Source organism: Pygocentrus nattereri, chromosome 7, assembly GCF_015220715.1.
Source record: "Pygocentrus nattereri isolate fPygNat1 chromosome 7, fPygNat1.pri, whole genome shotgun sequence".
Classification (NCBI taxonomy): domain Eukaryota; kingdom Metazoa; phylum Chordata; class Actinopteri; order Characiformes; family Serrasalmidae; genus Pygocentrus; species Pygocentrus nattereri.
In genome coordinates, this window is record NC_051217.1 from 36,059,134 (window position 1) to 36,073,768 (window position 14,635).

General features: G+C 40.9%; 1 protein-coding gene across 3 annotated transcripts in view; it reads left to right on the plus strand.

The window, feature by feature from the left end:
- Positions 1 to 14,091, plus strand: part of vwa7 (von Willebrand factor A domain containing 7) — a 28,149-nt gene extending 14,058 nt beyond the window's left edge. For 2 of the 3 annotated variants that reach the window (XM_017709084.2, XM_017709083.1), the window contains 10 exons: positions 452 to 564; positions 2,105 to 2,221; positions 2,998 to 3,204; positions 4,163 to 4,289; positions 6,116 to 6,268; positions 6,709 to 6,801; positions 7,551 to 7,822; positions 10,628 to 10,764; positions 12,409 to 12,568; positions 13,199 to 14,091. In XM_017709084.2, the coding sequence (XP_017564573.1) occupies positions 452 to 564; positions 2,105 to 2,221; positions 2,998 to 3,204; positions 4,163 to 4,289; positions 6,116 to 6,268; positions 6,709 to 6,801; positions 7,551 to 7,822; positions 10,628 to 10,764; positions 12,409 to 12,568; positions 13,199 to 13,789 (1,970 nt within the window). In that variant the 3' untranslated portion in view covers positions 13,790 to 14,091. The remainder of the gene's footprint in view (positions 1 to 451; positions 565 to 2,104; positions 2,222 to 2,997; positions 3,205 to 4,162; positions 4,290 to 6,115; positions 6,269 to 6,708; positions 6,802 to 7,550; positions 7,823 to 10,627; positions 10,765 to 12,408; positions 12,569 to 13,198) is intronic. The other variant, XM_017709085.1, reaches the window with a different exon arrangement.
- The last annotated feature ends 544 nt before the right edge of the window (positions 14,092 to 14,635 follow it).

Below are 14,635 nucleotides of genomic sequence, written 5' to 3' on the forward strand. Positions count from 1 at the left end.
CTCACAGTGGTTTGATGTGAAATGCCTTCAAAGGAAACTTACTGAGCCAGAGTTGATCACAGTGGTGGATGTCTGAAGAGTTTAAGGCCTCCAAAAGCTCCATTACAAAGTTATTGTACACAATGGTTACAAATACATTGTCTTAAGCCAGAGACATTGTTTTATGCTAGTTTTGAGGGAAGCTTTTGGACAAAGACATGTTTCTAACTCAATTATTGGTGTAGGCGTGCATGCGGTGTGTTCAGATGTCTGGTTCCTATCACTAGCACTGTGTACAATTCTGGCTCAGTGTGTTTCTCTACAATGCACCATTTCACATCATACTACTCTGAATGACTTTGTTTATATAACAACAATTGAGTTATGCAGAAAATTATAACAAATTATGGCAAATGGCCATAGTAGTATCATGTAGCACATATAGAGCGTTATTATTATTATTTTTTTTTAGATGTAGGTCCAGTTTTGGAGACGGATGACCCTGATGAGTTCCAGAGCTTCATGGAGAATTTAATGGCTCTTGGTGGAGGAGATGAACCAGAGATGTGCCTCACTGCCATTCAGGTAGCCATGGAAACAGAAATTGAGCAAGATGTACAGTCATATGCAAAAGTCTAAATATCCCCAGGCAAATTACATGTTTAGTTTATTTTCTAAGTGAAAACACAATGACGTGTCAAAAGTCATGGGACAAGATCGGATATTGTGTAGGACCCCCTTTAGCCTGATGAAGTGCAGCATCTGGATGTGGAATCGATTCCACAAGTGGATGAATGACGTTGAGCCATGCCATCTGGATAGCCATTCAAAGTTCCATGGTGTTTATAGGTGCAGGTTCTTGGGGAATGCCACATGATTTGCCAGAACTCTCCAGAATGCTCCTCAAATCAATTTTGGACAACTGGGCCTGATGGCATGGTGCATTAACCTGGAATATTCCAACATTGTGGGGGGTACATGAAGTCCATGAAGGGCTGCAAATGATCACCAAACAGTGACACACATCAGTCACTGGTCAATGTCATGTTTAGGTAGACCAGTGGACTCAACCCATGAGAACACATTCCACATCAGTATGGAACCACCATCAGCCTGGTCCATGGATTCATGGGGTCTCCGCCATAATCAAAGTCCCATGACTTTTGGCACATCAGTGTATGTTAAAGTATGTATGTAGTGTGGAATTTTTTATTATTTTTTAAAAATTGGGAAAAATTTTACTTATAATACGGCTTGTGCAAAAGTGCTTTTTATATTATATATTATGTTTCATTTCTTTACCCCAATATGTTACCGGCTCAATCCCCAGAGCTGATGGTATGTGACTGACGTGTCCTTGAGCAAGGCACCTAACCCCCCAACTGCTCCCCAGGTGCTGCAGATAGGGCTGCCCACCGCTCCGGTCAAGTGTGCTCACTGCCCCCTAGTGTGTGTGTGTGTGTGTGTGTGTGTGCTCACTAGTGTGTTTGTGGTATTTCACTTCACAGATGGGTTAAATGCGGAGGTGAAATGTCCCTGTTGTGGAACTAATAAGTGTTTAAATCTTAATAATGTTCTCAGGACCAAAGAACCATCCAGATTGCTACCAGTGTAAAGTTTAAAAGCCTTTCAGACAACGTCTTTTTCAGGGACATCAGTGCTTATTTCAACAGCCTAGCCTGTCTCCCATTGAAAACATGTCTTTTTAACCCCTTATCTAAAAATCTCAGGCTTATTACATACTAAAATGTATTATTCTGTAAGTACAGGGATTTTAATGCAAATTAGCTGAGCTATTCTTAAGTTATAAAAATAAAACATTGGGCCTGCTAATGGGCACTGGCCATTTAAGGGGTTAAGCTCAAAGTATGACAACAAATTTCCTGCACAATTGCACAGTTGAAGTCCTGTATAACGGTGGAAAGCCAAAAAATTCCACTTTCAAGACTGGAACTGTTTGTGCCTTCGGTCCCCAGTCTTCCAGTCTCAAACACACTTCTAAACTTTGTGCTGGCTCTCAACATGAACCAAGATTTGTTTGCCATTTTAGGGTATTTTTAACTGTACTAATGGTACAGACTTGCAGTCTGATGACTCTTTTTATGTCTGTGCTTATTTATTTCAGCTGGCCCTCATCCATAGCCCACCACTGTCTGAGATTTTTGTTTTCACTGATGCCTCTCCTAAAGATCGCTACCTCTACAACACTGTAAAGGCCCTCATCTTAGAAAAAAAGAGCAAGGTAACACACACACATGTAGACACACACACTCATATACAAACCCAATGCTAAAAAAGTTGGGTAGGTTTGCAAATAAAATCTGAAAACAATGATCAGTAAATCCACTTTGACCTGCATTTAAATGAAAGCAGTACAAAGACAAAACATTTCCCTTTTTATTCAATTCCTAATCTACTGATTAATGAGATATTTAGTAAAATCAGCCATTACACAATAACTGAGAGCAGTAACTGGTTGGGGTTATAAACAAGACACAGGTGAACAGGATAACATGCAGATGGACCTACACTCTTTTCTTACAAAAGGGTTCTTTCAGCGATGCCATAGAAAAAACATGTCTGTGTCCTTGTCTGCTTGCTGAAGACATTTGTGAACATGAAGAACTTTTCAAAGGTTCAAAAAGCTTCACACAATCTAAAGGGTTCTTTACTAATTGAAGTTCTTCCCAGAACCTTTCATTTATGTGTATGTTCCTTAAACCTCACATTCTCACATCCCATTTACACAAATGGTTATTCCAAAAATCCCTTTAGAGGTGTTATATGGCATCATGTATGAGGAACAGAAGAAAGGCAGGGTGGAAAACTATGCTCTAAAATGCTGGTTTGCTGGTAATGCTCTGCTTTGACTATCCTTTGTACTTTAGTACACCATCACCAACATCATTAGTCATTTCAGATGGAATTAGGTGGACAAGGAGATGGATACTTCTCTCCTTAGGTCTTTGCTTCTGATCAGTGACCATCAATTGCAATCAGTCTCCTTACCTACCGCAGGTGACCTTCCTGTTGACTGAAGATCCGAGTCATGGAGTGAGGGAGAGAGACGTGAGAAAGAGGAAGAGGAGAGAGACGTTGTCTCCTGACAGGTTCTCTGTCTACTCTTCTCTGTCCTCTCTGTCTGGAGGGATGACCATTTTCACTACTAAAAGAGACATCCACAAAGCTTCAGCCATTGTAGAAGACAGCACTGCTTCCAGCAAGGTACGGGCAGAGCATGGGTCATTCAGTTCCAGTTACATGTTTGGACATGAATTTCTTGATCCTAATAAATTAGTCAAATTTTAGCAAATTAGACAAAAGTACTGTGGTCAACAAGACCCAGCACAGAGTACAATGAAACATGCTTTACAAACTCACAAATTCAGGGCCTCAAAGGGCTCCCTAGTTCAATAGCTAGGGTTCTCCTCAGGAAATCAGCTATTTTCTAGAAGGTCTCACTGTCGATCATTACACAGTACACAACTGTTGACAGTGAATTTTTAAAATGGAGAGCGAAAGCTATGTTATCTGGAAAAAAAGTATTAAATGTGTATTTTTCACAAAAAAAGGACCAACTATAAGGGCTTTGCTTTAGCAACCCTGCTGAAACCACAGCACAGACAAGCATGCATTCCACATATAATGCATTCTATAGAATCATGTTCATTTTGATTGGTTTTTTTTTTATAGCTTTTGTAATAATTGTTGTAAAATGTTGAAAACAGTACAAAATAAAAATAAAACTTTGGGTAGGCGAACTGGTTTCAACAGCCTGTTTAGCATACCGCATCACTGCATTGCTGGCACTAACTGCAAGTGAAGGGCAAGAATTGATTTTCTACAGGAAGCTCCATTTTCCATGTTATGCACAATAGAAATGATGGTTCTTCAAGGGTTCTTCAGTAAAGAAAATGGTTGAACCTTGAACATTTAAAAACCCTCTGTATAATTAAATGGTTCTTTGCATGTTTAAACTGTCCTTTAGATTGATGGAGAATGTGCCGTGTATGGTTCTATATAGAACCTTTTTGAACAGGGCTCCAGGGTACCAGAAAGGGTTCTTCTATTGGTACAAGCTTATATTTGTATTTATTTGCTTTTGTTCTAATATTGTGTGTACAATGCAGCAAATGTGTTCCGACAATTAATGTTATTAATGTTTATGTTGCTATTTTTTCAGGTCACTCTGTTTCATGCAGAAAGTGAAGCTGATTCATCCCACTCTTTCACAGTTGACCGTGGAGTGAGCACGGTTACGTTGCATGTTGCAGGAAAACTCATACAGTGTGTCCTCAGCAACCCTACAGGTACACACATGAGCACACACACTCACTCGACTACCACGCATTACAGTAACACCAGCAGGGTTTATGCAGTTATGAGAGGGCTTTAAACAATACATTTACAGCATTTGGCTTATCCAGAGCAACTTACAATTTGATCATTTTACACAGGTAGGCCAAGGTGGTGTTAGGAGTCTTGCCCAAGGGCTCTTATTGGTATAGTGTAAGGTGCTTGCCCTAGAGGGGATTGAATCCCAGTCTACAGTGTAGAAGGCCGAGGTTTTACCCACTACACTATACCAACCAGCATTCAATATATAGTATACAGTAGTAGCATTTGAGGCATTAAACAGAATGAGTGGATGCAGAGGCCAGAATTCCATGTTGTGGGGCCTGATTAGAGAATAAGACGTAAGAGGAGCCAAGGATCACTGTGTCCCAGTGTCGCAGAGACATCACTGTAGCTACACTGTGTATAAAAGAAAAAAAGAAAAAAAAAGTTTATTTGTTTGATTGTCAGTGTGCTGTAATAATATTTTTAGAGTTTAGATGCATGTAAATAAACCATACATATATAAACTTACTGTTACTATTATGGTAAAATGATGTCTGTCAGAATAACTAGTTGAAAGTGTTGGATTACAGTAAAAGGCAGTATTTAAAAAATAAATAAATAACAGTGAAAGCAATTTTACTGATATTTACCCTCAATGAGAAAATACATTTACTGTTAATTAACATGTTTTGTCTGGCACTTTTTTATTTTTTACAGCATGCCCACTTTTTTTTAACAGTGTACCCATTTCACTGTAGTTATTTCAGAGAGATACATTTTTATTTACTTTTAGCTATGCCCCTCCTCCCCAAGCCCCCTCCTTGGTATTTCCTGTTTGGGATTAAATAAATTAAAGATTAATCTATTGCACAGCTTACTTGTATTGGTATTATTTGCATGCCAGTACCCATAATTTTAATAATTCTTTTTCTTTAACATTGTCTCATGCATACACTTATGCACAGATATACCCATACACACCCACCAGCCATTTTATTAGGAACCCCTAACTTGTAGCTCCACCATGTAGCCCATCTGTAGATGCACAATTTGTGTTATCCTGTAGCTCTTTATTGGTGGTCAGTTTCTGATTATACACTCACCGGCTAGTAAAAGGTTGGATCCCCTTTTGCCTTCAGAACTGCCTTAATTCTTCGTGACATACTTTCAACAAGGTGTTGGAAACATTGCTCAGAGATTCTGGTTAGTTATTTGAGTTACTGTTGCCTTTCTATCATCTCAAACCAGTCTGCCCATTCTCCTCTGACCTCTCACATCAACAAGGCATTTTCGTCCACACAACTGACCGCTCACTGGATATTTTCTCTTTTTTGGACCGTTCTCTGTAAACTCTAGAGATGTTAAATCACCTTTCTTCCCCATTCTGATACTCAGTTTGTACTTCAGCAAGTTGTCTTGACAACCTCAGCATGCCTAAATGCATTGAGCTGCAGCCATGTGATTGGCTGATTAGCTATTTGTGTTAACAAGCAACTGAACACTGTGTGACACTGATGCGGTTAAAAATCCCAGCAGCATTGCTGTAGCAGTGCCATAAACACTACAATATCACTACCACTGCAGTGTCACTACAGCGCTGAGGATCTGCCACGCAAATCTGGTCAACATTGGTTACACTCACTGATGATGAATGAGTTAAAGGAGGGCTAACAAGTGTGACAACAGTGACCAATGAGTGGAGGTACAAGGTACATATTAATGCATATAAACCAAGTCTCTCTCTCTCTCTCTCTCTCTCTCTCTCTCTCTCTTTCTCTCTCCCCCTCCCCCACAGGTGCCCATCAGTCTCTTCTCAGTACAGCTGGTCCTCTGGGTAAACTGGATCAGTCTGAAGGTCTGTACAGAGTCACACTCCTGCCGCCCATACAGCCTGGCCAATGGCAGCTCAGTGTCACAGCCCATGGGCCATTCACTTTCAATGTCTTAGGTGAGCAGGTCTGCCCAATTGTCTTTAAACAAATACCAGAGCATTTATATCTGACCATATTAGGTCAGACTTCAATATTGCATGAATACGATCATAAACTCTATATTAGTGGGTCACTGGTCTTTAGGTCTGTAAGCATAGAGGCTTCTGTTTATTCAGATGGTCTCTTTTCATTCATGTTCTGTTTGAACTTGGTCCTGCTGTGAAATACGTCACTGACCATTAAGACTGGTGTAAGGAATGGTCATAAATTTAATCAGGTCAATGTTATCAGTTTACTGTACACATGTTTATACAATATTTATTACTGTGTGCTAATGTTTTAACCACCACATTAAACAGCCAGTTCTCTCATGCTGGTTATGACGCACTTAAAACGGACCATTCCCAGATATGAGCTACAGTGATAAATCAGACACCATCTGGATTCTGTCTCCTAGGTGAAAGCGCTTTGGACTTTCTCTATTACTTTGCAGTGGAGGCGAATGAGACTCACCCAGGGCTGAGGAGAGTGGAGGGCAGTCCTGTCGCAGGTATGTTTAAGCCTGGGTTTTATTTCCTTTTGGTTTCAGTTGTTTTTCTATACCCTCACATTCACTGCAAGAAACACATGCCTTGTACTTCCACTCACTGGCCACTTTATTAGAAACACCTACCTTGTACTTTCACTCAGTGACCACTTTATTAGAAACACCTACCTTGTACTTCCACTTACTGGCCACTTTATTAGAAACACCTACCTTGTGCTTCCACTCACTGGCCACTTTATTAGCAACCCCTACCTTGTACTTCCACTTCCTGGCCACTTTATTAGAAACACCTACCTTGTGCTTCCACTCACTGGCCACTTTATTAGCAACCCCTACCTTGTACTTCCACTTACTGGCCACTTTATTAGAAACACCTACCTTGTGCTTCCACTCACTGGCCACTTTATTAGAAACCCCTACCTTGTACTTCCACTCACTGGCTACTTTATTAGAAACACCTCTATTGTGCTACCCTCACTGGCCACTTTATTAGAAACACCGACTTCAAAGATTCACTTTTTTTTTTTAAACATGTTTAGTGAGCCTTTTTTTGCATTATCACACTGACAGCTCTGTTTATATTATAAATATGTACACGTAGCTGTTTTGAGTCTTTTTTTCAACAGAGATACTAATCATTTGACCTGTGTTATCTGTGTTTTGGAAAATTAAGTCTAGTTAGAATGACTTCCATGAAATAAGATTCAGAGTTTCATTTCCTTAAACATTTTTATCTGTTTGCCCCTCAACAGGTGTACCAACATTTCTGGTGGTGGCTATAACAGGCTTGCCCAGCAGTGATGAAGCTACCTTTAGTCATGTGACCTTGCTAGGGACCAATGGGGAAAGCTTGCAGAAGGTTTTGCTGAATTCCTCCAGCTGGTCCGGTGAGGAGCTGGTGGGCCGCATGGACTCAGTTCCCAGAATACCTTTCAGCATGCGTCTCTCTGGCCAAGACGGGAAGGGGAACAAGCTTGAGAGAGTTTCCGCTGAGACAGTCCAGCCCACACATGTACAGATACTGGTATGAGATTAGAGGACTCAAATCTCACCAGCACCAATCTCACATTAACATACATAGAGGAAACACTTTTCATGTCTAAAGAACTATTTGATTGGTCATAAAGAACCAGTTTTCCTAAGTTTAAAGAACATTTGGTAACACTTTGAACACTGTGAATGTCACATTTGTAAGCATCTATACACACATTCAGAACATTCAAGATTCAAGAGTTTTATTGTCATATGCACAGCAGAACAGGCCGTTACACTGTAAAATGAAATTCTTACTTTGCTGTTCCTCCATTCACCAAATATGATCTTAAGAGAATAATAAAAAAAAGAAAATATAAGAATAACTCTAAAAACAGTAGTAAAAAGTAAAAGTAAAAATGTCCAGTATGAAAGTTGAAATAAAATTAAAGTTATATGTGCATATGTGCAAATATGTAGAGCAGCTGTTCATAAAGTGCATCAAGTAATAGATGTAAACAGTAAACAATATTGTTCTGTGCAAGTAATAGATGTAAACAGTATGGTTCTAACAGCAGCAGTACAGTGTAGGTAACATGCAGTTATAGAGTGCAAGGATAAACCAGTTCAGAGTGGGAGGGGGGAAGAGGTAGTAAGTGAGGTATTCACCAGCCTGATGGCCTGTGAATAGAAAATTTTGGTCAGTCTTGTAGTCCTGGACTTCACACTCCTGTAACATCTGCCTGAAGGTAGGAGTGTGAAGAGTCTGTGCTGGGGGTGTGTACTGTCCCTGATGATGTTGTGGGCCCTCCTGATGACCCTGGCATGATAAATGTCCTGTAGTGAGGGGAAAGCTGCTCCTGAGATGGACAGTGCAGTTTTAATCACACGCTGGAGAGCCTTCCTGTCCTGAGCAGTGCAGTTTCCATACCAGACCATGATGGAGCTGGTAAGAACACTCTTGATCGTGCTCCTGTAGAAGGTGCTGAGAATTTTGGCTGGCATGCCAAATTTTCTCAGTCTTCTCAGAAAGTACAGTCGCTGCTGGGACGTCCTGATGATGAGGTGTGTGCTGTGAGACCAGGTGTGATCCTCACTGATGTGGATGCTGAGGAATTTGAAGGTCTGCACCCTCTCCACCTCAGTCTCAGCAATGTACAGGGGTGTGTGTAGCTCCCGCTTCCTCCTTGGATCAACAATCATTTCCTTGGTCTTGTCTGCATTCAAGGAAAGATTGTTGTTATGACACCAGGCCACCAGCTCAGCCACCTCCGTCCTGTACGCTGTCTCGTCTCCACCAGTGATCAGTCCAACGACTGTAGCATCATCAGCAAACTCAATGATGCTGGTGTTGTTCTGGGAGGCCACACAGTCATAAGTGAAGAAGTTCTTGTGCTGGATGTGTGGCTGCCGTCTCCGACTGACTGGGGTCTGTCTGTTAGAGAGTTCAGCACCCAGTTACAGAGGGCGGGTGTCAGTCCGAGGGTGATGAGCTTTTCTGCAAGTTTGTGTGGGATGACCGTGTTAAATGCTGAGCTGTAGTTGATGAAGAGCATTCTGACATACATGTCCTTGCCCTCCAGGTGAGGGCTGTGTGAAGGGCTATGTGAAGGGCTGTGTTCACTGCATCGTCTGTGGACCTGTTCTGATGGTATGCAAACTGAAGAGGGTCTATAGTGTTCGGAATGGTCTCCTGGATGTGAGTCATGACTATTCTCTCGAAGCACTTCATCACGAATGGGGTGAGTGCGATAGTCATTTAGGCAGGTCACAATGTTTTTCTTTGGGAGGGGTACGATGGTGGAGGACTTGAAGCAGGATGGCACAAAAGCTTGCGTGAGGGACAGATTAAATATGTCCACAAACATGTCAGCCAGTTCTGATGAGAAAACCCTGAGCGCACGCCCGGTGATGTTGTCTGGGCTCTAAACACTAAAACATACGTAATAAAGCACATTACAGGTTTCAAATGTCAGATTTTAAACTAGTACTGCCATCAGTGTTTTACCCAATGTGGGAAAGTCTATGTATACCACTGTTAATTTACACCACCGTTAGCCTGGCACTAACTTAACATTGTATATCCAGTAGAATGCTGGCAGAAATTAACATTATATTAGTGTAGTGTCATGATGTTACAGAGTCAAGGGTTCTAGTGCTTGATGTTAGAACCAGTGAGGGAACAAATTACAATGACGGCACTTACTATCTCACCTCTCACTCTCCAGGCCTTCACGTCACAGTGACCTCTCACTCAGTGTGATGTCAGAGGGGTTCAGTGGAGGGGCTGATGGATACTTGGTTTGCTGTGATTTAATGTAACATTTAAAGTGAGAGCGCTGGGTAAGAAAAGTAATTCTAGGCTGGACAACCTGTTTGGAGCATCAGAATATTCAGGACTGAAGTGCTGAAGATGCAGCCCAAACAGAACCAGCGCTGAGAAATAAACTACTGGAAATCGCAGAGCATAGATAAACTCTGTATTTGTCATTTACGCTCTTCAAGCTGGGCCTGACTTCTTTGGCACTAACAGTATAACATGTTATTAACACTTCATAATGTAGCATGAACATGGCTATAAAGTGTAATTCAGTGTAATTCATTTTTATAAATATTTATAACTGTGCTTATACCTTATGAATGCATGATAACATGTTATGAATGTGATTACAGATGCTTACAAACTGACATTCATAGAAAGTGTTACCTAACTTTGTTCAGAGTATAAAGAACCTCCACATAATGCGAAGGTTCTTTTCCAATTCGCAGTGTTTCATAGAACCATACCTCCGAGCCAAGAACCATTTAGTAACCTGTACTGATATAATTGTGTAGTGATGAAATCTCTCTATTCCAGGTACTCTCAGCTCCTCACCTCCTCTCAGGTCATCCCTCCGTGGTTTTGATTGAGGTGTTTAACCATGGCCCTGCCCGTTTGTTTACACTGACTGCTGAAGATGACCGTGGCTACCTCTCTGATGTCAAACACCATAGGTAAGGCCAAACAGTGGTGGTGGTTAAACTGAAAACAGTGGACAACGTTCAGATTAACCTTAAAATCAGCACTGACTTTTTCATATCACATGTTGTCACTGATGACTCACTGATCGCTTTCAATGAATGTCACCTTTGTAAGCATCTACAAACACATGAATAACCTGTTATAATGCATTCATAAGGCATTATAAACATGGTTCTAAATATTTATATTTATAAAAAATACACTGAATTACATTTTACAGTCATGTTTATTATACATCATCAATTGTTTAATGTAATGCATTATAAGTGGTGTTAATAACATTTTATACTGTCAGTGGCAAAGAAGTCAGCCCCAGCTTGGAGATCCTAAAGTAAAGAAAAATAATTTTTTTTATGCCCTGAGATTTCCAATATTTTATTTCACAGCGCTGGTTCTGTTTGGTCTGCATTTTCAGGCCTTCAGTCCTGATTATTCAGATGCTCCAAACTGGCTGTCCAGCCTAGAATTACTGCTGCAATGTGCTTTTCTTACCCAGCGCTCTCACTTTAAATGTCGCATTACATCACAGCAAAACAAGTACCCATCAGCCCCTTCCTTGAACCCCCTCTGACATCACACTGAGTGTGAAGTCACTGTGGAGTGAAGGCCTGGAGAGGGAGAGATGTGATTGTAGAGTGCTGTCATTGTAATTTATTCCCTCACTGGTTCTAATGTCAGGTGCTAAAACCCTTGACTCTCTAACATCACTACACTATAGTACTGTAATGCTAATTTCTGCTGCATCCTATTGGATATGCAGTGTTAAGTTAGTGCCAGGCTAATGGTGGTGCACATTAACAGTGGTGTACATTGGCTTTCCCACATTGAGTAAAACACTGATGGCAGCACTAGTTTAAACTCTGGCGTTTGAAGCCTGTAATGAGCTTTATTGTGTATGTTTAGTGCTTCAGTAAATACTTTAACTTGAAGCCTCACTCTTAACACTGGAGGATGCTTTAGTACAGTACGCTTTACTTAGAGCAGACAAATACAGCTTATGAGCTCTTATAATTTGTTATGAACACTACTTTTGAATATTACTTACATTTTGCATAATTTAAAAGTGCCTGTTGCCCTTTACAGTGTGTGTAAATTTCATGAAGAATAGACAATAAGAAATGGCACAAAATGACATGGAAAAATGTTCCTTCTCCTGTAAAGTTACCATTTGTGAGCTACAAGGTTTTCTTCCAACAACAGTGGTATAAAGCATCACAGCCTAATTAATAAGTTTAATACTTAAATCAGTCAGTCATAACAAAAGCATTGTGAAAACACTGGCAATGGCAAAACCTCTGACCACCTTTAGAGGGCAGCACGGAGCAATGTTTGTTTGAGCTTGAGCTGTATCTCTTGAGAGCTAATACGTATCAACAGCTAAGAAGAAGGACAGCTGATCAGCCAATTTGGCCACTTTAGGAAATTAGCCATAATGGTCATAAAAGGATATGAGGCTTTCTCACAACGACAACAAAATAAAAAAGGAAGAGAGCGTTTTTATAGTCATATCTTCAGGTACATCAATTCAGGTGATAAGCTTTCATTAAAAGCAAAGTATTTCACATCAAAATGTTCTCAAACCATCCAATACCCAACAGTACATTCTTCTACTGCAGGTTCTCTATAGGAGAGAGAGGTTCAGTGAGGAGGGAGGTGGAGCTGAGGATGCCTCACTCTACCCAGGCAGGCCAAACAGTCACACTGACCCTCACTGTCCAAGCACAGGACTCACCTGACTCAAACTATGCTGTGGTCCATCTGACAGTTTTGCCAGAGGTGAGAATATGTAAACACACAAATGAAAGGCAAATGTGAATAATGTGCTAATGGACCTTTTTAAAATATAATATGATATTCAACATTATAGTTGTACACATCTTTCAGGCATACACTAATCAGCTATAACAATAAATCCACCTCCTTGTTTCTACGCTCAATGTCCATTTTATCAGCTCCACTTACTGTATAGGTTCACTTTGTAGTTCTACAGTTACAGACTGTAGTCCATCTGTTTCTCTGATACTTTGTTAGCCTCTTTTACTCTGTTCTTCAGTGGTCAGGACCCCCATGGAACCTCACAGAGCAGGTACTATTTGGGTGGTGCATCATTCTCAGCACTGCAGTGACACTGATGTGGTGGTGGTGTGTTAGTGTGTGTTGTGCTGGTATGAGTGGATCAGACACAGCAGTGCTGCTGGAGTTTTTAAATACCTCAGTATCACTGCTAGACTGAGAATAGTCCACCAACCAAAAATAGCCAGCCACCAGTGTCCTGTGGGAAGGGTCCTGTGGGCAGCATCCTGTGACCACTGATGAAGGACTAGAAGATGTGTGTGTGTGTGTGTGTGTGTGTGTGTAAGTAATAATTTCACTTCCAATTCTTGGATATTTCTTTTTTCTCCTCAGGAGCCTGACGTGTCCCCTCCCTCATGCTCTGCGATGCGTGTGGAGTCCACCTGCCCTCCTCAGTGCTCTCAGGGCAATTGGACAGTCTCTCTGGCAGTGAAAGATCGTGGTCATTCTGGCCTGGCCTCTGTGCAGCTTGCTGAAGGGCAGGGCATTCTCACACTGCTCCATGAGGAGACCACAGGGAGAACTGAAAACCCTGTCACGCAGCTCCATGACAATGCCACAGAAGGACATGTAAGCCCCCTCATGCAGCTCCAAGAGGAGACCACAGAGCACCAGCACAACAGACACAGAACAAGACTGGGCCATAGAGCTCACAGGCTGGAGAAAGCCAGATTAGTGCATGGCGAGCCTCCACTGAACATCAGTGAGTGGGCGCGGCGGAAGCCCATCATGGTGCAGTACACATCAGGCTGCTGTGCCCCTCAGGCAGAGCTGTTAGTGTGGGACAGAGCAGGCAATATGAGGCGCTGCCATCTGATCGCCAGCCAGCAGAGGGCGCTAAGAGAAAAAGAGAAGAATACTGCACCAAATAGGACTGTTCATACTTTTTTAACTCTTATAATGCTGATTTTCTTGGGAGTTTGATTTTGTATTTTGGTCAAAAAGCACCACAAAATGCTTCGCAATAAATGATGGTGGAATAAATTGGAAAAAGAGAAATGACTGGAGCTGTCTGTAGAAATGGTGTTTAATATTTGAGACATTTGTAACTAGAAAATATCTTTCTTTATGTCCAACCTGTTAAATGACTGATGCTCTATACTTAATGCATTGGAATTCAAATCCCTGTGAGAAGGTATTGATGTTATGCCTTTCACTTAAGGGTAAACAAATATGGGAAGTAATGCCTAATAATATACAGACTTAATAAGACACATGGGAAAATCTCAGCTGTCATTTTTCCTTTATTCACATTTCTTTGTTCTAAAAAAAAAAGTAACACTATGAATGTCACATTGTAAGCATCTATAAACACATTTATAAAACGTTATAAGGCATTCATAAGGAATATAAAGTATAAGACATATTTATAAAAATGAATTACATTGCATTACACTTTATAGCCATGTTTATTATACATTATGAATTGTTAATGTAATGCATTATAAGTGGTGTTAATACCATGTTATACTGTCAGTGCCAAAGAAGTCAGTCGCAGCTTGGCGACCGTAAAAACAAATATAAAGTTCAATTCAGGATTTTCAGTATTATATTTCTTATCGCTGGTGCTGTTAGAGCTGCATCTTCAGGGCTTCTGTCTGGAATATGCAGATACTCCAAACAGGCTGTCCAGCCTAGAATTACTGCTGCAATGTGCTTTTCTTACCCAGCGCTCTCACTTTAAATGTTACATTACATCACAGCAAAACAAGTACAAAAACACTGATGGCAGCACTAATTTAAACTCTGACATTTGAAGCCTGTAACGAG